Raw genomic sequence first — 22,974 nt, 5'->3', positions numbered from 1 at the left:
AACTTAAAATGCTTGAAAAGCACCATACCAAAATCTAATATTTTGCATGTTGACAGGATATTAAAACTTAGTATACATGAAAGAAAGAGGGTAGGCTGGAGAGATGACTCTGCTGATAGTTGGTGTGCTTTGTTTCTAGACCCCACACGGTAGCTCACAACCATTTGTAACTCCAAGTTTCAGAATGTCTGACTCCTTTTGCTGAACTTCACAGATAGTAGGCACACCCTTGGTACACAGGAGACATACACGTAGATGAAAACACATATACACATAATATAAAAAATAATAATTTAAATAAAATAGATAGTTAGAAATGTATCTATATCAAGATAGAGGGTAAGTTAGCCCAGTATCAACTTGTGATGGAAATAGTGAAGCTGTTTAAAATGTCAGTTTTAGTGCTGAAAGGAATTTGAGATAAACTGTAACTACCTTTGGTGATCTTTATGCTCTCAAGCAGGCCTGCAACCCCAACCTCCTACCCATTTCAATCTTTTCAAAAGGATTTTCCAGAAATTTATATATATATATATATATATATATATAAACAGTAGATGGTCTTTGGAGGTACAAGCTCATAGCATAGTGCAAGCAATCATTTCTGATTTTAATATCTTCTGCCATTGGAATACAGCTGTGTATTTCTAATCACCAGAATTCCAAAAACTATGTTATCAGGAATTCTAAGATACATGTTCATGCTATAGAGAGCTGGTTAATAATCCAAACAAATGCCTGAAATGCAAGGAAAGAGGAATATTTTTAAGTAAATGACATTTCTCCTTGAGCCCAAAACACAAATAAGTTTCATGGCAGTATTTAAATTTTCTTACAAGTTAAAATTTAAATATATTCCACACTGTTAGCATTTGTATGCTTAAGAAAGATTAGTACCTTCTCTAACATTGTAAGAAAGTTGTGCAACTGGGTGGGCTATATCAAGTGACTATATCAAGAAACAACAAAAATTTCACTCAATCTGATTTTCTAATTTAATTGATTTTGACAGAATTAATAAAATAAAAACAGTCTAATCTCTTTTAGACTCTAATAAGATTGTACTTTACATTGGAAAGAATACCAGACACAAAACTCCTTTTTTTCTCTTTCATTTTTTTAGTATAATAAATATAGTCTTTACACTACACACACAAGCACACATTATACACACACACACACAGACATACACACATATTTATGTGTGCATGAAAGTGTCACCATATAAATATGTTAACCTGAATTTGATTGTTTTCCAGGAACACAAACATATGAAACATTCTCTATTTCTCTTCATTACAAACCACTTCATCTGGTTGCTTATCAAACTGTAACTAGGATGTGACCACTGAGTACATTCTGAAACACAAGTGGATTGAGAAAACACTCTGGTGCCTTGAATTTCTTTTACGGAAAGATTAAGAGACAACTGAAAAATCCCCAATAATGTTTGATTACTATTTGTACGCATATAGCACACAAGCATGAATTAAAACACTTTACAGTCATCATACAGCATGGGAACGTGCTTCATGGACCAACTTTGTTATCAAATTCAAATGAATCTCACAAACCACTTAAAACCTGAATAAGAGGCATACCAGATGGGACTGGAGTGATGGCTCAGTGGTTAAGAGTGCCTGCGGCTCTTGCAAAGAACACTGTTTTGTTTCCCAGCACCCATGTCATATATCTCATAATGTCCTGTAACTTGAGTTTCAGGGTATCTAAAACCCTCTTCTGGCTTCTGCAGGCACCACACACAGGTGGTATACACAGACAAGCAGACACAAACAAATCAACAGTAAATAAATACATACGTACATGAGAGAAGAGGGAAAGAAGAAAAGAAAGAAAAATAATGGAAAGGAAGGAGTGAAAGAAAGAATGAAAGAAAGAAAAAGAGAGAGAGAAAGGAAGGAAGGAGGAAGGAAGGAGGAAGAAAGAAAGGAAGAAAGAAAGGAAGAAAGAAAGAAGAATCAATTCTGGGAGAATTGTCTCATAAATAGTAAAGAGGATTTTTCTGGTAATCAGAATAACAATAACAACAACAAACAAATTGTTTGTTTTGGCTTTGTTAAGAAATTAACTATAGAAAAAATTAAAAAAAAAGAAAACAACAACAACAAAAACCAAAACCTAGTTTCTTTAGATATTACTTTTCTCCCACATAAGACAGCCATTTAATCTCCCCCAATATGATAAATTACAACAATTTTAATCACATGAGCTTTAATACAAAAGGTATAAAATCAATTTCATTTTTTTCTACATTTACTGAAATTGTTTGTACGAATGGACTAACGGTAAGCCATCTCTCTTTCTCTATTAATTACAGACGCAACCTTCAAATATTATTAACTATTTGTTTTTCAAAAGGGAAGTTATAAATAGACTTATTCTCATGAAAAATTTATATCAATATGTGCTCAATCAAATGTTTTGAAATAATAGGCAATGTTCCTTTTCATATAAATAACCAGATGAATGACAACTTTTTAATCTGTTTTTTCCCCACAGCTCTACTTACACAAATAGTCTTTTGTAAAGATACCACTTCTATGAGGAGGTATTAATTGTAGAAATTCATCAGTCAGTGAAAGCCTAAACTTATAAGAAAAATTATCCCATTTTATGATTGCAACCTATCTGCATATTCTCATATATTCTTACTAAGAATCTTTCTGAACATATAATAAATTATCAACTGTTTCATAAGTGTGCCCAGTTGGCAACTGATTTTTTTAATTAATTAATTATTTTAAAAGGAATTTTCTCATGCTAAACCTTTTATATCACTCTTTTGGCAATTGGTTGAAATTTAAAACTATGAACATTTAAATGTATGAATGAAAGCAATTTTAACTACAGAATGATATTCAACCTCAAAAGTGGGAAAAAAATACAAAGATGTGTTTAGTAAAACTATAATCAAAACTGCCGAGATGATTCATTTTTCTTGTGACATGGCACAGCAATTGGTTGCCCTCCAAAAGACTAAAGTAGCAAAAGAGGAAGTTAGCAAAAACTGAAACAGGAAGACCTGCTTCAGAAACTCAAGATACTGATTTATTTAGCTAGGAAGTCCAAATACTGATGCTTCTAATTATCAGCCATTCTTTCTGTGTTTTGGTAACACATATCCTCATGCAATGTATGTCAAAGGGAATTTTTTGATTCACATCTGACATTTCAAAGTATCCATTTTTGAATTCCCCTAGTCTTAAGTAAGTATCACATTGTCTTATTTGTTTGCTAAAAATAAGTTTTTCCCCAACATCTAGGGCTCCATGTTGTAAGATGTCATTCTGCCGGTCCTCTGTTCCAGTATTCACTTTAATTTTTTTAATTGTAATCGGATTTTCAAATACAATAACGAACGTATCTCCCATTGAAGGTGACTTTCCCCAAAAATACTCATCAACACTACTGTAAGCCTTGCTTGCTTCATAGTTTTCAAAGACATTCATGTTGGTGTAGAAACTCGCTGGGGGGTTATCAGGGATGTCAAAGGACTCTTCTTCAAAGTCATCATCCTTCAGTTTATTCTCTGTTCCTTTATAGGATGAATAATACCCCATGTGCTGAAAGAGAGAAGGTTTAAATCGAATCACATTTTTCTGAGCCAGCAGCCCTCGGAAATGAGTCAATAGCCAATCGCAGGGCATTTCTTGATAGAACATTAATAAGAAATGGGCCAGACGTGGGAGATCGTGAGAATGATAGAGTTTACCAATGTAGCCAAGTTTAGAGAACTCAAGAGTTACCCAGTATGTTCCTTCCAAGGATGCTATGACTTTCTTGATGGCAGTTAAGAAATTTCTGGAACACCGAACATCGTCTTCAAGCATCACGTAATAGTCAGAAGTATTGGCACAGAAATTTAGCAGAAAAGCATAATCTACGTTTTGCTTGGAGCGAAATCTGACTCTATCTTCTGGGTCATTGTAATTTCTTTTAAGACCATCCAGAACTGGATAATATTCTTCAGGAGCATGTATAACCATTAATCTTCCTGCAATAATATGATGGGCAAATTTCTGTGTAATGTCTTGGACCATGGCATCTCGCCATGATGAATTGAAGTCTGCTAGATGTACTACGACTGAAATTTCCTTTAGTTCTTCATAGCTGGACTGTTCAAAAATTGACTTGATTGTGTCAAGTAAATAATTTCCTTTTTTTCGTTTCACTGATGAAAGTCCAATTGTGAGATATCCTGAGAAAAAGAAATCAGAGGAAGACAAATTAAATGTTAATAGGCTTTAAATGACATGAAAATAGGAAAAGGAAACCCAAGCTTTCTTTTTGTTAAGCCTGCAAATTTATTAAGTAAATCGGTTATGTGATTTTTTTTTCTTTCTTTTTTATGGGTTATTTTACTTATTTGCATTTCAAATGTTATCCTCCTTCCCAGTTTCCCCTCCACAAGCCCCCTATACCCTCCTCCATCCCCCTGCCTCTATGAGAGTGCTCCCCACCCGCCCACCCACTCCAGCCTCAATGGCCTAGCCTTCCCTTATCCTGGATCATCAAGCCTCCACAGAAGAAGGAGCACACCTCCCAGTGATGCCAGATAAGGCAATCCTCTACTACATATCGAGCTGGAGCCATGGTTGCCCACTGTGTACTCTTTGGTTGGCTGTTTAGTCCATGGAATATTTTGGGGTTCTAGTTGGTTAATATTGTTCTTCCTATGAGGTTGCAAACTCCTTCAGATCCTATAGTCCTTGCCCTAACTTCTCCATTAGAGTCCCTGTACTCAGTCCAACGCTTGGCTGTGTACATCTGCATCTGTATTGGTCGGGCTCTGGCAGAGCCACTCAGGGGACAGCTATACCGGGCTCCTCTCAGCATACACTTCTTGGCATCAACAATAGTGTCTGGGTTTTGTGTCAGCAGAGTGGATTCCTAGGTGGGAGAGTCTCTGGATGGCCTTTCCTTCAGTTTTACTTCGCTCTTTGTCCCTGAATTTTCTTTTGACAGGAGGAATTCTGGGTTAATATTTTTTGAGGTGGGTGGGTGGCCCCATCCCTCAACTGGGGACCTTGTCTATCCACTGGACATGGTCTCTACGGATTCTATCTTCCCCTTTTTTGGGTATTTCGGCTAACGTCCTCCTTGTTGGATCCTAGGAACCTCTTGGGTCCCTGGCATCTGGGACTTTCTATTGGCTACCCCAAGTTCCCCCTCCCCTGCTGCTACACAGCTACTTTCAAATTCTTAACCTTCTGTACTTCTCCTTCATCTCCACCCATATCTGAACTGCCACCCCCCCAGCCTCCTCTCTCCTTCCCAGATCTTTCTCTCCATCTACTTCCCAGAGATTATTCTCTTCCCCCTACTGAGTAGGACTGTAACATCCACACTTTCATGTAATCTTCTTTCTTCTTGGGGTTCATATGGTCTAGGTGTTGTATACGCGATTATGCAGCGAATGTCTTCAGATCAGAGTTTAAAGCTAACTACACAGGGATAATGTTTTATGTGTATTTGATGTTTATATGGAAAATTATATATCTAATGAGCAATCTCATATGGGTCCTATATGATTAATATTAGTTATGAACTATAAAATGAAAGTATTCTAATATAGTTTGTTACTTGATATTTTTCTACATTAACATTTGAAGAAAAAACAAAAAACAATGTTTAGATCTAAACAAATGAGGTATGGTACCTCACACCTTTTATGTTACCACTTGGAAGTTTGAGCCAGAAGGATTGCCATGAGTTTGAGGACAGTCTGGTTACACACGACGACTCAAAAACCAAAACAAAACAAAAAGCAAAAATAAATGATCAGTGTAAAAATGACTACAAGTATCTACAAATGTAAAGGGAATTCATAATTAAGCCTGACTAGCGCGAAGAAAAGACTGAAAATGTACTTAAATCACCTATAAAATTTCCAGTGAGTGCACTGGGTTTTTCAGTTTTCATTATCCTCTCATAGTCTTTATTACAAGAATTAACAGGTAGATTTCACAGCCTTATTTTGAAATGTGCTTGATGTATTTTATAGAAAATAAAGTTTCATGGGATGTATTTAGGGAAAAAAAATCGTGTCGTTTCTCAAATACATGGTTCCAAGCTATGAATTACAGTTCCCTTTTTTTGAAATATATTTTACAGTCTTATCCTCTTGAGAAAAATTTCTTGTATTTAAGTAAAAGTGTGAGAGCTCTATACTTTCAAGGAAAGAAATAATCCCAAGTACAAACTGTCTACCTCTGACAAGCACTACATGCCTTCCAAAGCTCTAATTTCATATCACTAAGATTAAATATAACTTCGGAGTAAGCATTGTGTAAAATAAAATATAAGTTCCTATGTGTGAAATTACTGAGTTAATATGGGCCTTTCCCTAATATCATATGTATGTCTAACAAGCCCAGGGAAAGTCCTTCCTTTCTTCTGCAGTTCTCATCTGGAAGGTGCATTAGTCACTCACTGCCAGTCAGCACCCTGTCAGGAGCTTGTCAAGGCAGTGCTAACCACTGCATTGATGGAAGCTCACTCTTTGTGCTTTTATTCTTGTTCTTTTCAAACCCAGACCACTCAGAAGCCATTTCAGGAGCGTAAATTTTGAGTGACTGTAATTTTTTTTTCCAACCAGGACATCTTCTTCACAGTGGCTTGAGTAAAATTTCTTATCTTCCTTGAGTATGGCTCAATTTATTTTTGAAGTTGGAAAATCACCTCTGGAACAATTATAATGAGTATGAGACAGAACTTAAATGTTAATATCTGGCTACCAGATCCATGAGACAGTCAATTCTTATATTTTTAAAAATTATCCCTAGTTATGATAATCTAACATAACTATTTTTAAAGTAGTATACTACCAAGCCCTTCAACACATTTTCAAAGTACTTTCAATACACTTTTAGCACTGGTTAGAAATTATAAAACTATGCTATCAAAGAATATAAATATGACAACAGTAGCTAAGCTTTTAAAATTTAAAGCCAATGTAGGGGAGTCAGTGTTTGATGCAAATAAATAAAGTAATTAAATAAAAAAATCCAATAGATAATTCTTTATATATGGCCTTATAATAAATTTCTAAATGGTTGATATTAAAATTTGGTATTTTAATAGTTACTGGGTTCTAATGTATTTGCAAAGCTTGAAGAAATGAGTATTTCCTACACGATAGATCACAGCAATATTAAAATATTTTGTGATATACAAATGCTGTCTTAAGTTATTCCTTATTCAATGCAACTTTTATTAAAGTTGTTTCATTATGCAGTTATTATTAAAAAGCTAAAGAATACTTACGTTTTCTCTGTAAAGGTGTGGCAGCCAGATAGCGATAAGTGACATTTATGGTTCCTGAGAAGTTTGATAAATCCTTGAAAGTGTGAACATAGCGTTCAGAATTAAGTTGGTGTGTCGATGTTTCCCTTATAAGTTGCTTGTCGCCTTCCTAAATGCACACACACACACACATAAAACAAATACAAAAAATTCACCAATATATATATGCAAAATTTATAGGTAATAGTTAGTCACAGGTTAGGTGACTATCTCCTTACACAGTGAAGATATGGGTGGTACATGTACTAGAAAGTTACATAAATCCCAATTACTAGCCTACAATCAAGCCATTATGCATCACCTGATTTCTTACCATCCTCTTTAAGACTTCTTATCTAATCACTATTCTTCAACATATTTGCTTTTCTACAGCACAAACTACTAATGGCATCATTTCAGCAAACATATCATTAATTGAAAATACCCACATGTGACATGCTCAAAATCTAAAATTTTCAATGTGCAATGACTTTACCGTTTAACAGTGATCAATTGGAGCTGATTCTGACCACATTCCCCAAATTGTGAGCCATATTAATGTACTTACTCTTTTACAAATACGTTCAAACGAAAGAGAAAAACAAATGTTGATAATAACATTTAAAGAATGTGTATGGCAATTTAATTATAAACAAACTATTTAGATTCAGATGTATCTGTTACAAAGTTTTATTGTTTCATTATAGATGACCAGATAAGGCCATTGTGATGAATGGTCTGACAATGGCCCCGGTACACCCGTAGGGAGTGGTGTGATTAGGAGGGTTAAGGTTAGGGTTAGGTGTAACAGCAGAGATAAGAATCTTTATGGCTATATAATTAAATTAATAAAATCCAATCTTAAGATTTGTCAAATGTTCAAGTAGTCTCATGAATTTTGATCTGTCTGTTCTAACATATTTCTATGTTTTATATCACTTGGATAGCTTGAACAGACATTTTTATCAACATTTATAGGTTATTCATCATGTTCAAAAACCATAGACATCCAAAGTACTGTCAATTCACAATTAAACAAAATTTCCCTATAAATATAGTAGTTTAATGTTCACCAAATTCTGATTATCTTAACTCTCTTATACATAAATAGCTTCATAGATTTCTATACGTCAACAAATATAAAAACAGAATGTATTAAAACAAATACTTTAGGATTTTTACAAAGGAATTGTAGATGACCTATCATATTGACTCATTCAACATTAATGTAGTAGTATAAAACATAAAGGTATTTTTATTAAATGTACAGTAGTCTTGTGCTGTATATATTTTTGAATTCTGTTATTGTTTGAGGCTACATGCTAAAGAAAGGATATGAAATTTGGTATCTTTTATCCATTCTTCCCTGAATATGTAAAAGTCTAGGCCTTTTCTGTTATAAAATGGAATACATTCATATTGGTTGAAGGATGTAGCAGAATATAAAATGAAACAGAACTGATATGAAAATGCTTAATTCAGTTCACAAGAACAAGCTTCTTTATACTTTCAGCATCAATAAAAATGTAACTTTCACCTGAGTCTGTCTGGTTGGCTGCTTTCACAGGCGACTAGCTGAGCCTCCCTGCTCCCTGGACACCTTCGTTGTGCAGTAACTAAGCTATAGTGTGTGTCTCAGTAATAAGGCAAAGTTTTATGACAATCATTTTCTGGATGGTAATGCAATTCAATGGACTCACTACAGTCTAAATATATACCCTGGTGGCTACTTTGAAAACGCTCACAGTTGAGAGGCTAAGTTGATTGGGCATGCAACGTCTCTGCCACTTAGTTTGCCTTGTAAAAGTATTTGTCTCTTCCACTGAGTGCAGCTTCCCTTCCAACTGAAACTCACTTATCCTTCTAAAACAAAATCAGATTACTAAGCCATTAATATGCCTATAGTTTCAAACCACAAATACATTTTCCGATCAAAAAGAGAATTGAATATGGTAACTCTAGAGAGTACTAATTCTGTTCATCAGATTTCGCTGAATGACAAGTGTTGTTTCAGCTCTACAAGAGAAAGATATTGCAGTTTATGCTAGGAAACTGTATGCACCATGACATTACAAGAGGCAAGATTAAAACACAGGAGAGAGAAGCTCATGAAAATTCAAAATTAAATATAAAAGGAAATAGGTTAAGTAGAAACTATATTATATTCTTTACCAGAGCCAATTTTCAATAAATATTCTCATTTTAAACATATACATTTTAGCAAGGTGTATTTGAGTTGAAGTTGCAAAAGGTGGGTTCTACAGCTCTGCATTTTGATTGGTTGTAGTTTTCTGTAATGACTTCTATCTGTTGCAAAAAGACATTTACTTGATAAGGGCTGAGAACCATTATTATCTCTTGGTATAAAGACAAAAATTTAGAATTTAGTTGGGCATTTTGCTATTTTAGTACAGTGGTGGTTCTTTTCCAATATACACAAGTTCACTGGCTTTAGGCACTTAGCTATGTTTTCTGTACCAGGCGTCAGTTTCCTGTTATTGTGTGTGTAGAGGACTTTAATACAGCAACATGGCTGTTCAGGCAAGAGATCCAGTTGGAATACAGACATATCACACACCTTTAATCCCTCTGGCTGGAATACAGACATATCCTCGCTACATACCTTTTAGGTAAAATTAGTTGGGGGAAGGAAGCAGCCATGTTTGAAAGTGATGTCTAATTTAAGGGCAGACAAAGTGACAAATCAGAAAGATTTGACAAGATGAGTCAGAGGGAGACATAAAATATGCCTGATTCTCCCAAATCTCACGAGAAGAGTATAGGAAAGAAAGCAGAGCATGCAGAGTCAGTGGGAGTCAGTGAAGCTGGGGCATGCAGTGGAGCTGAGGTCCTTCATGATTTCATGAAGTTCAGTGCAGCTCAGCAGAGGCACATGAGTCAGAGAATAAGAAGGAGTGAGAAAATTAGAACAAATTGCCAGAGTTAGAATGAGGCCAAGCAAAGCAATCTAGTCAGAAGCTGAGAGAAGCCAGATTGAATCAATAAGCTTGAAAAGGGGTTTGAACCAGATAAGCTGGATTGAAACAGCCAGCTAGATTGCAGAAAGAACCAGTAAGTGTGAGTTTATTCAGCAGTAAGCCTCGAAAAATTTTATCAGGCAAAAAGAAGTTACTTGTATAGAATGGGTTTTAAATCCAAATATAAACTACCAACAACTATAGAGTTGCTAGTGTGCATGCCACTGTTATACCTTTCCTTTTACTGCACTATGTTTGTCATTGCTGATATTCATGGGCATCATAAATAGGTAGTAATAATACTCCTATATCTAACTCTAAGAGATTATTGTGGAAGAGGAAGTGGAGGGATTGTAAGATCCAAATGAGCATTGAGTTTGTTGAAGATTATGTCTTCTAGAAATATCAGAAGCTACACTCATAAAGTGTTAGCAACATGATTGCAGAACATGATCTGAACAATGACAATAATGAGAGAAATGCTAGTGTGAATGGGAAAGAGCCCACTCTTCTCAATTCTGCAAAAGGGCTACAGAAAAACTAAGTCATGCAGAGAAAAGAAGTCGTTTTTCCAGGGGATGAAATGTAATTGGTTAGCCACTATCAATTGATGTGCATGTGTGCATGCGTGTGTGTGTGTGTGTGTGTGTGTGTATGAGAGAGAGAGAGAGAGAGAGAGAGAGAGAGAGAGAGAGAGAGAGAGTGTCTGTGTGTGTATGTGTGTAACAGCAATTAATGCAAAAAGAGGATCTGAATTTGAAACCGAGTGAGTATTTGTATGTGGAAGGGTTTGCAAAGAGTTATTGGAGAAGGAATAATGTGATCTAAAATCATGTTAAATCTGTATTTATCTATTCATTTATTTATATTTATTTATTTATTTATTTATTTATTTATTTATTTATTTATTTATATCTGTGTGTGCCTACGTAAATTTACATGTACCACATGCGTGGAAATTGCATTGGAATCCAGAATAAGGCATTAGATCTTCAGAAACAGGAGTTTCAAGTTTGTTAGCAATCATGTGAGTGCTGAATCCCAGGTCCTCTGCTCAATCACTAAGAGCACATAGCCACTGCTTCATGTTTTCAGCTTTCTACATGTACAGTTTTAATGAAATTTAGCATTATTGATCCAAAGAATTATGGACTGAAATTAACCATGTAAAAGAGTTTACTGGGAAATAGTCTAGTAAACAATGAAAAATTAAATTCAAACACCACTAGTATATTTACAATAAATATGTATTTATCATTCCCTATAATTTACCTTTTAAATTTTAACATAAATATTTTAAAGTAATTATACTTTAACAGTACTAACAACTTTCCTCTGTGTCTAGGTTTACAAATTTGATTAGTAATAATCTATGTTGCTAGAAAAATTTATTCAAAAATATTCTTTAGTTGAAAAGTTTATAATTAAATCATACTTTTAAAATTATGTTGTTAGGGGGCTGAGAGGTTAAAAATGCTGACTGCTCTTCAAAGTTCCTAAGTTCAATTCCTAGCAGCTACATGTTTGTTCATAACCAACTAAAATGAGATCTGGTGCTCTCTTCTGGTGTGCAGACATACATGAAAGCATAACACTGTATACAAAATAAATAACTATATTTTCCAAGAAGTTTGTAGTTAGGACAAATGTTTATAGGATTTCAAAAACTATCTCAAACCAGGGCACCAATTTCATATTGCTCTTACTCATTTTATTATTAATATAAAGAGCTCTTATGGTGACAATATATCTGGTGCATATGATATGTTGCTTGATTGATTGAAGCTGAATGGTTAACATTCATGAGATGCCTTCTCTCAAGTACCAAACAACTCATGGATTATAATAACATGGAACCAATAACATTTGCTTAACTCACAAGACTTGATTTAATTTTTGCCATCAGCAGAGTAAAAGAAACTTACCACAGGACTGAATCATCAGTTTAAGAATAAAATAAACAATAAAAAAGAATAATAATAAAAATAAATAAGGAAAGGAAGGAAGGAAGAGAGCAAGAAGAAAGGAAGAAAGAAAGAAAGACAGACAGACAGACAGACAGACAGAAAGAAAGAAAGAAAGAAAGAAAGAAAGAAAGAGAGAGAGAGAGAGAGAGAGAAAGAAATTTGGTTTTTATTATATTTTTTCTATCTATGGCTACAAATATTTACACAGTATAGATATTCTTTCATTATCTGATGACTCATGAATCTAAATGAGGCTAAATTAAAACTATTCATACATCCATACTAATAGTCATTATGTTATGATTTGCAGTATTGCTAAATCATATCTAGGAAAAGCTTGCCAATTTTTGGTACAGTCAACTGTTGTGATCTGATTTTAGATGATAGAATTATAGGTCTTGACTTTAGGTGATAGAATTGCAGGTCTTTAAAACCAGTATTTACTTGAAGATAGAAATCCTGTACAAATTAAAGAACCAGGATTCTAGAAAATGTTCATTAAAGAACAGAGCTGAAGGAAGCAAGGTATGTCTACAAAATATCTCTTAAGAGAATCTGTGCCAGTTAAAGTCCTATAGCTGACCCATAAGATATAATGGCAAATAGTAGAAAGCTTATAAGCATACATAACCAATGGCATTTTATTGGGAAATATTCCTTGTGGTTATTGTCAAAATCCATTTGCTAATAACATTAATACTCTCAGATTGCTGCTTGTTGACAGAGTTCTTTGTGAACTCAAAGGTCTCAATATCTCAAATATATAAATAATACTAAAAACATGAGAATTAGGATGTGTCTGTCTTTGCCCATTTCAAAGAAAAATAGCAAAAATGTCAGCATTGCATTTTAATCATCAGATGTGAAATAAAGAAACCATAATAGATCATAGTACTGTACTGATTCCTCTTAATTGGACATAAAATGTTACTTTTCATTGTTATTAAGTATTTTAAGTATTTTATAGCATCTAATATAGTCATCCACTAATTTAGTATGTGTTTTGAATGTTTACATAGTTCTGTCTCTTTACCTTTTGGTGTCTTTCAATGAATATCAGTATATAATATGTTGGGATTTAGGGATATTCAAAATACAAAGGCTTAGTGTACTTGCAAAAAAAGTACATAGAATACAACATAGTCCATTTTATTATTTTAGGATTGTCAATAATATTTTTAAAACATATTTTGAGAAAGAATTTTAGGTTGGGTATGTAGGGAGGGGAGAGGTTTTTGAAGGACTTGGGGAGGGGAAGAATATGATCAAAATATATTTATATATTTTTAAATTGTATCAAAATATAAGAAAATAAGAGTTAAATACTAATATAAATTTATGACAAAATGAGTAATGCTTCTAAAAATCTCAACAATAATGTATGAAATATAGAAACTAGGAATAATGCTATTTAGCAAAAATTATTTACTCTATATGTTTCATATTAAAGACCAATAGTCTTAATAATTTCATATATATAAAGTCTGTATATACAACTAGTATTCCATTAGACATATTATATAACATAATATTGAAATATATAATAATATTTATTATATATATGTATAAACATATTAAATACCATATAGTACAAAGAAAGAAAGAAAGGGAGAAAGAAAGAAAGAAAGAAAGAAAGAAAGAAAGAAAGAAAGAAAGAAAGAAAGAAGAGAGAGAGAGAAAGAAAGAAGAGAGAGAGAGAGAGAGAGAGAGAGAGAGAGAGAGAGAGAGAGAGAAGTATACTGTTGATGATATATGGCTAAATGTATACAGACAGGAAATATGCAAACATAATACTGCTCAAAAGATACTCCCTGCTATCTTAAGGTTGGGGTACAATTGTACTGAAGACATATTTTTGAAATAAAAATAATGTCCACAAAACTTACCAGAACATAGCTATCTTCAATGTACAAGTTCATGAATAGTAGAAAAACAACAAGAACCCCCAAGAATGACACTGTAGACCGTTTTCGCAAGCATCTCATTTTATCCAATATTTGAAAAATATATTTCATTTGATAAAATTTAAGCATCCTCTCCTGTGGAAAAAAGAAACAAAATTACTAACATTTAATTTGGTATATAATTCATATAATTGCATCATTCAAATAGTTGAGCTAAATCTTTGTTTCAAAATTCATGCATAATGTTGACGTTTATCAAGATATTTTTATATATAGCTATCTCTTGGGAATTAACTATAAAGACAAATGTATTAATAATATAACAAAAGAAGAAATATAATTTTTGAATAATTCAGTCTCTTTAAAGCAGTAAACTATAACCTACAGTTTAATATTTTTTCTTTCTCCAGACAAACATAATTTCAGAACTTGGAATTACAAGAACTTATTAAAATTAAAAAAAAAAAAAACAGTGTGATGTAGGAAAATAGAATTTGTTTTTTAGGATATGTTTTTCTGTTTTTTCTGTCTTCTAATTTGGTATTACTAGGTGTTTCCAGTTTCTGCATGTGATACATATAATCAAAATCAAAGTTCACCTTTAATTCATTATATAAGGAGAAGGAAGTTGAAGAGGACGGCTATGAGTTTGATTGCTCTGAACTTGTTGCATTGCACTGTATAAACAGAAAACACAAAGCGTCTAAGGAAAAGTCATAAAATCAAGGAAATGCCAAGGACTGGGTGAGTTAGAATGGCAGTCCAACCCTGAAATAATGTCGAAATGAATCATTGTTTGGAAATGAATGTGAACCGAGAACTTGACAAGGAAGTTTGCAGGAATAGTCTGATGATAGTGGAAACACTAAAACTCTATTTTGGACAAGTCTTTTTGCTCCAGGGGTAGGCTCCCCATACCTACCAGCAGCTGCTTTTCCACCCTCTCTGTTAAAACAGGGAATTATAGCTTTAAAAAACTTAGGTAAAAACCAGACTCCACAGAGCTCCCAGGAAATAAACCACCAACCAAAGAGTACACATGGAGGGACACATGGCTCTAGCTGCATATGTAGCAGAGGATGGCCTTATCTGGCATCAATGAGAGGCCTTGGTCCTATGAAGGCTCCATGCAGCAGGGCAGGGGAATGTTAGGGCAGTGGGGTGGGAGTGGATAGGTGGGTGGGGAAGGTCTCTCACTGAAGAAGAGGGGAGGTGGTATAGGGTAGGGAATTTGCAGAGGGGAAACCAGGAAGGGGAATAATGAATAAAATAACCAATAATATATATGTAGGAAACTCCTTCAAGGCAGTTACTGAATGGAATAGTGAGTTCCCCTAAGAACTTGCCCCTACCAACCATCATTTCTAAACCTCTAACTACACTTGAAACTCTGGAAAACACTTATGGTAATGAACAAAGTGTAAGCCAGGAGGAAGGACACTATATTCCTAAAGAAATAATTCATTTTCTACACAGGCAGAAATCTAGTAAATAAAACCTGGGTGAGAATAAATTTAAAGGATGAAGGAAAATAGTGGAGGAACATTAAGTTGGATCAAACCAAATGTTTTATTATGGCCTGCTTTGGCTCGAATATTATACTCAATATTGCAGGTCCAGGTGTTAGAAAGAGGGTTAAGTTTTGAAAATTGGTTACTGGGATGAAAGATAGATCAAAAAGTAGATGCCATGAATGAGTTGAAAATATTTTATCTCTCCGTGTAAACATAAAAGAAAGGAACATAGCCTTAGCAAGACCAAATTGTTAATATGGATCTATCATAGCTGGGCATGGTGGTGCATGCCTTTAATCCCAGCACTCGGGAGGCAGAGGCAGGCAGATTTCTGAGTTCGAGGCCAGCCTGGTCTACAAAGTGAGTTCCAGGACAGCCAGGGTTATACAGAGAAACCCCCATCTCGAAAACGAAAAAAAAAAAAAAAAAAAAAAAAAAAGGATCTATCTTGCAAAAATATACTATAAAAGAGTGTAGAAGATGAGTCTTTCATTGATACACTGAAAAACCTAACACTGGGGGATTGGAGAAAAGCATTATCCATATTTCTCTTTTATTGGCCTAAAGAAATAGTGGGGACTTTAGTCATTTTTAAAAAGGCAATGAGAATAATTGGAACTCAAGGTTCACCTGATGACAACCATCAAAATACAAATAGGACGAGTGTCTTAGAAGCAAGCAGAGGTTGGAGATATAGTTTTAATATTTGAGAATATACACACACACACACACAAGTATGACTTCTTTGTAACTTTCTAATGGACACTCAGCAGTCATTTACTGTCAGTAGTACCACATTGTCCACATCAAACTTCTCCCAATATTTTCAGCAACAAAATGATAACATATTTCCTGGGAAGGTAATGCCCTCTCACACCTCTAGGGTAGTACATGTGATATTAGACTTACTGGCCGTAAGATCCTTTAACTTACACCAGGCCATCAGGAATGATTTATTGAGGGAAACAAATTATTCTTATTACTACTACATTCCAGAAATGCCTTGTTAATTTAATGTGATTAGTAGTTGGGTTTTTGTTTGTTGTTTTGTTGTTTCTTCCCACATAGGAAATGTTATATTAGAAAAACAAAACAAAACAAACAAAACAAAACAAACAAACTCAGAAACTAGAAGGAATCCCTTCGTAGTCCTCTAATGCTTTATGTCTGTGTCTCTCTAGAGAGTTAGGTTCTCTAAATGGCTTTTCTTTCTCTTTCCTGTTTGTAAATTCCCTTCATACCATGTCAGCTTAAGAAATCAACACTTGGGAGTCCTTTCCTTGACATAGCTAAGAAATTCTTGGTAGGAAGCTAATGTAATCACGATGTCTTTATCCCTGTATTAAAGTTAATTCACCACATCTGCTTGTTACTAATGTCTAATGCCATTACTTCATACACACTACTCTACTGTTTTCCCTTTTAATGCAAATTAGAAACTTAGCACTTATTTCTTATTGTGGTCAGAGCACCTTGCTGCTAGTCAATCTCCTTCAGTTTCCTTTATTTTTTTGGAAGTTGCTGCTTTATTATTGACTTGCTTCATGTATTGCTTGAAACATAAAATTCAACCTATTTTTATTCCTATATACATGAAGTAGTAAGTAAAGAAACAAATGGGCTGTTTGATTTACAGGCTTCTTATAGGTTTCTTTATCTTTCAATTTGAATGAACCATCTCTTAGCGTGATCTATTCTTACTAAAATATCCAGGGATTAGTTGGAAAGTTTATCAAGAAACAGACTACCATTTATCATTTGTACAGTGCTATAGTTTTAATTTTTAAACACTTGTACAGCACACAGTATAAGAATTGTGTATCAACTCTGAATGGTATGAAAATGCAAAAATCTAATGAGTTAATACTGGATCATGTGGAAGAGTTTGGAGATGTGTGTTAGAAGAGTCTTAGAATGCTGTTAGCTGAGCTTGATAGACTGTTCTGGTGGGAGCTTAAAGCAGCAGATGTCAATAAAGAACAGCTAAGACAGTGATCTAGTCCTGACTGAGCTCTGATTATGGAACAGACAAGATACAACAGTTGTTTCCATGAAAAAAATTAAATTCAAGGTCCATGACTCGTGCACTCAGACACTCAGACAACATATAAGACTCACACAGACGTACCTCCAAGGGGTCTTCGGGGTTCCTGGGTGTCACACAAATCTCGTTGGGATCTCCAAATGAAAGACCATAGTGGGAGACCCCCACTCAAGTCCTGAGATGGTGTGTGCACCCAAGGAATCACGGGAGACTGGCTTGTTGCAAACACGAGGTAGTTTAATGACTGAGCTCCGGGCTGACACGTATCTCATGCAGGAGACAGAGGAGTCGAGCTCGAGGCTCAGAAGCTAGGGGTTTATATACAAAAAAGTTGGGGGCAGGGGAAGAATTGGCACTGTTACACACAATTGGACAGTTTAACATCAGCAAATTGTATGCGCAGATCAAGGTAACAGCAATTCTGAAGGGCGGGTGCTTATCTATGTCAACATTTAACTCATGGCATAAGGGTAGGAGACAGGGAGGCACTGGGCCAAATGGCCCATAACTCAGTTGAGATAGTAGGGGGTCCTTGCATGCCTCTCCTATCTTTATGGCTAGCCAGTTCCTGGAATGACTTTACAGCAACAGCCTTTGTTCTTTGCCCTAGGCCCAAAAAGCCCTCCTAACTAGCAAGCCACATGAGTCATGGGCCTTGAATTTAATTTTCTTTCATCAACAGACTAACTGAACCAGTTCAGCTATCATGCCTTTCCTGACATGATGAAGCATATCTGCTGATCTGTAAGCCAAAGACACCTTCCTTTTTATTACATCTATACTATATAGAGTTAAAGAAATCAAATTAAAGGAAACACAGTATGTACGACATAAAGAGAAGAAAAGGACACCAATGTCATAATGACAAATATTAGAAAAAGCTAGTAAGCAAAACAAAAATATTAAGACTCTTAATACTAAATTAAGTAAATTAAAAATCTTCAAAGCAACACCATTAGAAAATATATTAATAACTTTAAATATACCTTTGATAAGAATGTGGGAACAACACATCATTTGTATCAATAAGTGCAAATAGACGGCTTATATTTTAAAGTAAAAGGATGCATTCATATGCAAATACATTCATGCATGCATATCTGGGTGTATACACACAGAGAATCAATACTAAGCTTAAATGGCATAACAAAGCATAAAATAAATGAAGTCATTCGCAAAAGCTATTGACAATAGGATAAACAAATTATAGTAATCAAGAGACAGGAGAAACCATGGTTTGTGGGGATGATTCAAATGTAGTTGCATATAAGCAACAGAAGCTTAAAATTGCATAATTATCACTTTACAATGCAAAATGCTACCATTGTGAACAGGGTATTTTCAAGTTATATAATGAACTACTTTCTTCCTCTGGAAGAACAAGTAATTCTAAAAGTAAAATCTGATAAGAGTCATCTCATAAGAGATAAAAAGAAATAGCCAAATATCACATTATTAAAATGTGCAAATAAAAATTTCTTAGAAATGAAAGTATTGCTGAGTGAATCTACATACACACATTGGGAAATATATATTATCTTAAGCTTCACCACTTAAATAACTTTTGATTTTAAATGCAAATTTAGAAAATCCAAAGTAGTTATTTATATTAAAATATATATGAGCTTTGATTAAGAAAGAATATATACCATATAGTTATTTTAATTTTTTTCCTTATTGGATACAAAACAAGAATAACTGAAAGTAATCCATCAAAAAAGGAGTAAAGTATATATCAATTGGGATATTAGGGGTTAGCATGGTATGGTGGAAACAAGATGAAGAGACATAATGAGATATAAAAAGCAATATGACTTCCACGTAGCAGAGTCTTTTTGGTGGTCTTGTTGTTCTCTCTGAAATGAGACATTAAGTCTGTAGACATTATAAGATTATTAGTCATTGACAGACTGAATATAAATAACAGGTAAGTTGATATGATCCATCTAGAGTCAATTACTAAGAACTAAGAGAACAAATGTATTAAAAGAGGCTGATATACCTTGTACTGGTAGGGATAAATTGAATTTTTCATCTGCTATTGCAAGTAAGTGAATATGCATTAATAATATAAATTTTCATTTATCATACTACCATCTAAAACATCAGTCATAATAATACTTTTGTGTTTTAAGCAGTGTTTTGGCTCTGTATGCAACAATGTCTTACTAAAGTTTATTTCCTTAGTATAGGGAGCGTATCTGAACAGAAAAACTCAATTTTTTTCCCTTTGTATTTCAATATACCTTTTAAAAATTGAAATATAATTATATCATCTGCATCTCTGCCTTTGCTAGAGTTAGCTCCACCCAGTTCCTTCCTTCCTCAATTTCTTTCATATGTTAATGTCACCTATTTGGTTCCTGTAGAATCAAATTTGCACTACCATGAGTTGAATTTGTTTCTGAGTGCATCATCTTTGCATAAGTACTCACTCCTAAACTTGGACATGACAGCACAGAGACTCAAGGACCACTTCAGATTCATGTGTTATGTGGTGTTACTTGGAGATTTCTGCTGTGGTCTGCTGGTGACATTTAGGAAGACTTTAACTATTTCTACTTTGTTGTTGGGAATAAATCAAGAAATCTCTTTGCAAGTAATCTCAGGTGAAAGCAAAGCAAATTCAGGAAAATTCAGCTAACCCTCAGAGAGACTACAGGTACAGTGTTCCATGCCATCTAGGCCCTATGATCTGTGAATCCAAAACAAATACACTAAATCCAGTCTATGCCTTTTAGTCATTTCATACATGAAGTGGAATAGGAGGTCTAAAGTTTCTTGAAAGGTGTTTTAGTTTAGTTTAGTTTAGTTTAGTTTAGTTTAGTTTAGTTTTTTCAGTCCTGGAATTAGCTGCCCTTTGAACCATACATGTCAGGAAGACATAAGACTAGAGGGGTGACAAGTATTTGGGTATCAGGGAAAGCAGACACCTAAACAAAGTTTGAAATCAAACCTACAGATTTCTTATCATGCATTCTAGTAATACTTTTCTTTTCTTTTCTTTTCTTTTTTTTTTTTGAGGAGAAATAGCCAAAGATTTCTTTGTTGTTCTAATATTTAGACATATTTTACATTTAATATTTTATAATAACAATGTATCAATTTCTTATTTAAACCTAAGCAATAGTTCAATGTTGGGATGCTAGGGTGGTTTCCAAAGGACTCTACCTGTTGTGTTTGCCTGTCCTTGCCATGTCTATCAGAGACATGGAAAAGGGTAGGAGACCCAGTAGCTTTCTGTGTACTGTGATTGAGCCTCTCCCCAGTTGGCTGAATAAGATATGCCAGTTTGACCTCTTGTATTTGAGGCCACTGCTGATTATATAGGTCAAGTAATTTTACCCCGAGTTCAGATTGGAGGAAGTACATTTTAGTACATTTGTTACCAACCCATAGGCTTTTAGATTGCTGCCATAAAAGCTTTAGCAGTTTTTCTGTGGTTTTTCATGAAGTAAAGAAGTCTTAGGTGCTGTATCCAGGCTCTAGATGTCTACACAGGAGATCCGAACAACAACACAAATAAACATCCTCTAAACACTACATGATGTGAAAGTGTCCCCTTTATCCTAGGGGTTTGCTTCAGTAGCCTTTTACACTTTACAAATGAAAATCAAATATCTCAAGGAAAGACTACTGCAAAACTAACCTTATTACGTTTAAGTTTTAAAAGCTTGACCATTTCTGTTTTGCTTATAACACAATGTATGTGGCAGAAAATTACTGAAAAAATATAATGTAAAAGCAAAATTCTAGGCCTTTAGTCCCAGGCTTGAGAATGTGACCTCTATAACTCAATGCTCTAAGGTATGCTAATCATAAAACAGTGACATTCCTCCACCCACCTGCTTCCTGGGTTAAAGGAGTGTTCATTCAAAGAAAGTCACCCTGACCCACCCTGACCATTGCTGGAACCCAGTATGCAAATATGCTATTGTTAGGGGCTCTTAGAAACTGTCCTGAGAAATAATCCACACAATTACCAGGTATTCCTTGTGACTCTTGTGACATTGCACTTTCTTGTGGTTCTTAACTGGTATTTTTGGTATTTTCCAACCACACCCTCCCTGCCTCCTTGAGTTGTGGTTTCTTCCTTTAAATACCCCCTTACCCAGCTACTCGGTGCCACAGTCCTCTACCCCTGCATGGTGTATGACTGTGGGCCCGAGAGCTCTCTTGAATAAAAATCCTCTTGCAGTTTGCAGCAAGACCATTTCTCATAAGTGATTTAGGGTGTCGCCTCTCCTGAGTCAGAACGTGGGGGACTCCTCACGTTGTGGGTCTTTCAATACAAATTCTACAACTACATGTTATAACTCCTTTTAGACAACTCACCTTTCAACTGCTGTAACATCACATTGAAGACTTGTAATATGATTGACATTTTTCAGATTGCCTAGATAAAATAGTTCAGGTATTAGATGTGTTTGCACAAGTGTCCTTAAACAGGGAGAGAAAGGGATGAGAAATCAAGCACACTCCAAAAGTAATTAGCTTTTTGGGCAATATTCAAAGTTCTGGATGAGCTTCTATTCCCAAATTTGCTGAATGCAGAATATCTAGTTAATTAAGATAACCTGTATACTCTATATATTTACACATATAAACATATATATGCATACACACACACACACACACACACACACACACACACACACACACACACACATATATATATATATATATATATATCATCACTCGTAGAGTTTGTAGGATGGCTCTGCCCTATAAAACCAATGTTATATTGCTAAGTCATGCAATTCTGTCAAAGGGTTGAAATCACATACCCTGGAGTAATGTCTATCCTAGAAGATTTTCAAATAACCTTCTATGACAGGACAAGTTAATTTTCCAGAACACAGACTCAGGAGACAAAGACTTGGTGGAGACCAAACTACAGCTTTAGTAATTAATGTTCTGCCATCCAGATAGTTTCAAGGGATCTGTATATCTGTATAATTTTCTCCCACTAATATCACACTAGACCTGAGGTCATTTCTCAGGAAATCTTATCAGATCTCCATGAAAAGCACTATTGGACTGCTTTTTAGAAACTAACACAGAAAGAAGTTGATAGACGCGATAAGATCAAACATGGGGGTTAAATGAATGTGCTCTTGTTTTAGAGTACCTGACCATGCTACAAAAACAGAGGACTTAAACAAGGAATCCAGAAAGTCAAGAAGACTGCTTTACATCAGATGCTTGTTCCTTTTCAAAGGCTTTCTATAAATAGTTTTGTAAGCAGGCACCTTCTTTCTT

The 22,974-nt window shown here is 34.7% G+C and overlaps 1 protein-coding gene across 13 annotated transcripts in view; it reads right to left on the bottom strand.

Annotated features, from left to right (window-relative positions):
• Window positions 1–589: 589 nt before the first annotated feature.
• The window catches only part of Mgat4c (MGAT4 family, member C), a 710,365-nt gene continuing 687,980 nt past the window's right edge, over window positions 590–22,974 (bottom strand). For 3 of the 13 annotated variants that reach the window (XM_030245235.1, XM_030245237.1, XM_011243538.3), the window contains 4 exons: window positions 22,048–22,108; window positions 14,137–14,289; window positions 7,288–7,435; window positions 590–4,219 (listed from right to left, as the gene is read on the bottom strand). In XM_030245235.1, coding sequence (XP_030101095.1) covers window positions 3,078–4,219; window positions 7,288–7,435; window positions 14,137–14,283 — 1,437 coding nt within the window. In that variant the 5' untranslated portion in view covers window positions 14,284–14,289; window positions 22,048–22,108 and the 3' untranslated portion in view covers window positions 590–3,077. Of the gene's footprint in view, window positions 4,220–7,287; window positions 7,436–14,136; window positions 14,290–14,753; window positions 14,832–17,796; window positions 20,733–22,047; window positions 22,109–22,974 lie in introns of those variants that run through there. The other 10 variants (NM_001205098.1, NM_001162368.1, NM_001162369.1 and 7 more) reach the window with 5 other exon arrangements.

This window comes from Mus musculus, chromosome 10, assembly GCF_000001635.26.
Source record: "Mus musculus strain C57BL/6J chromosome 10, GRCm38.p6 C57BL/6J".
NCBI classification, from domain to species: Eukaryota; Metazoa; Chordata; class Mammalia; order Rodentia; family Muridae; genus Mus; species Mus musculus.
The sequence above is the reverse complement of the archived record's forward strand: the minus strand, read 5'-3'. Positions and strand labels throughout refer to the sequence as shown.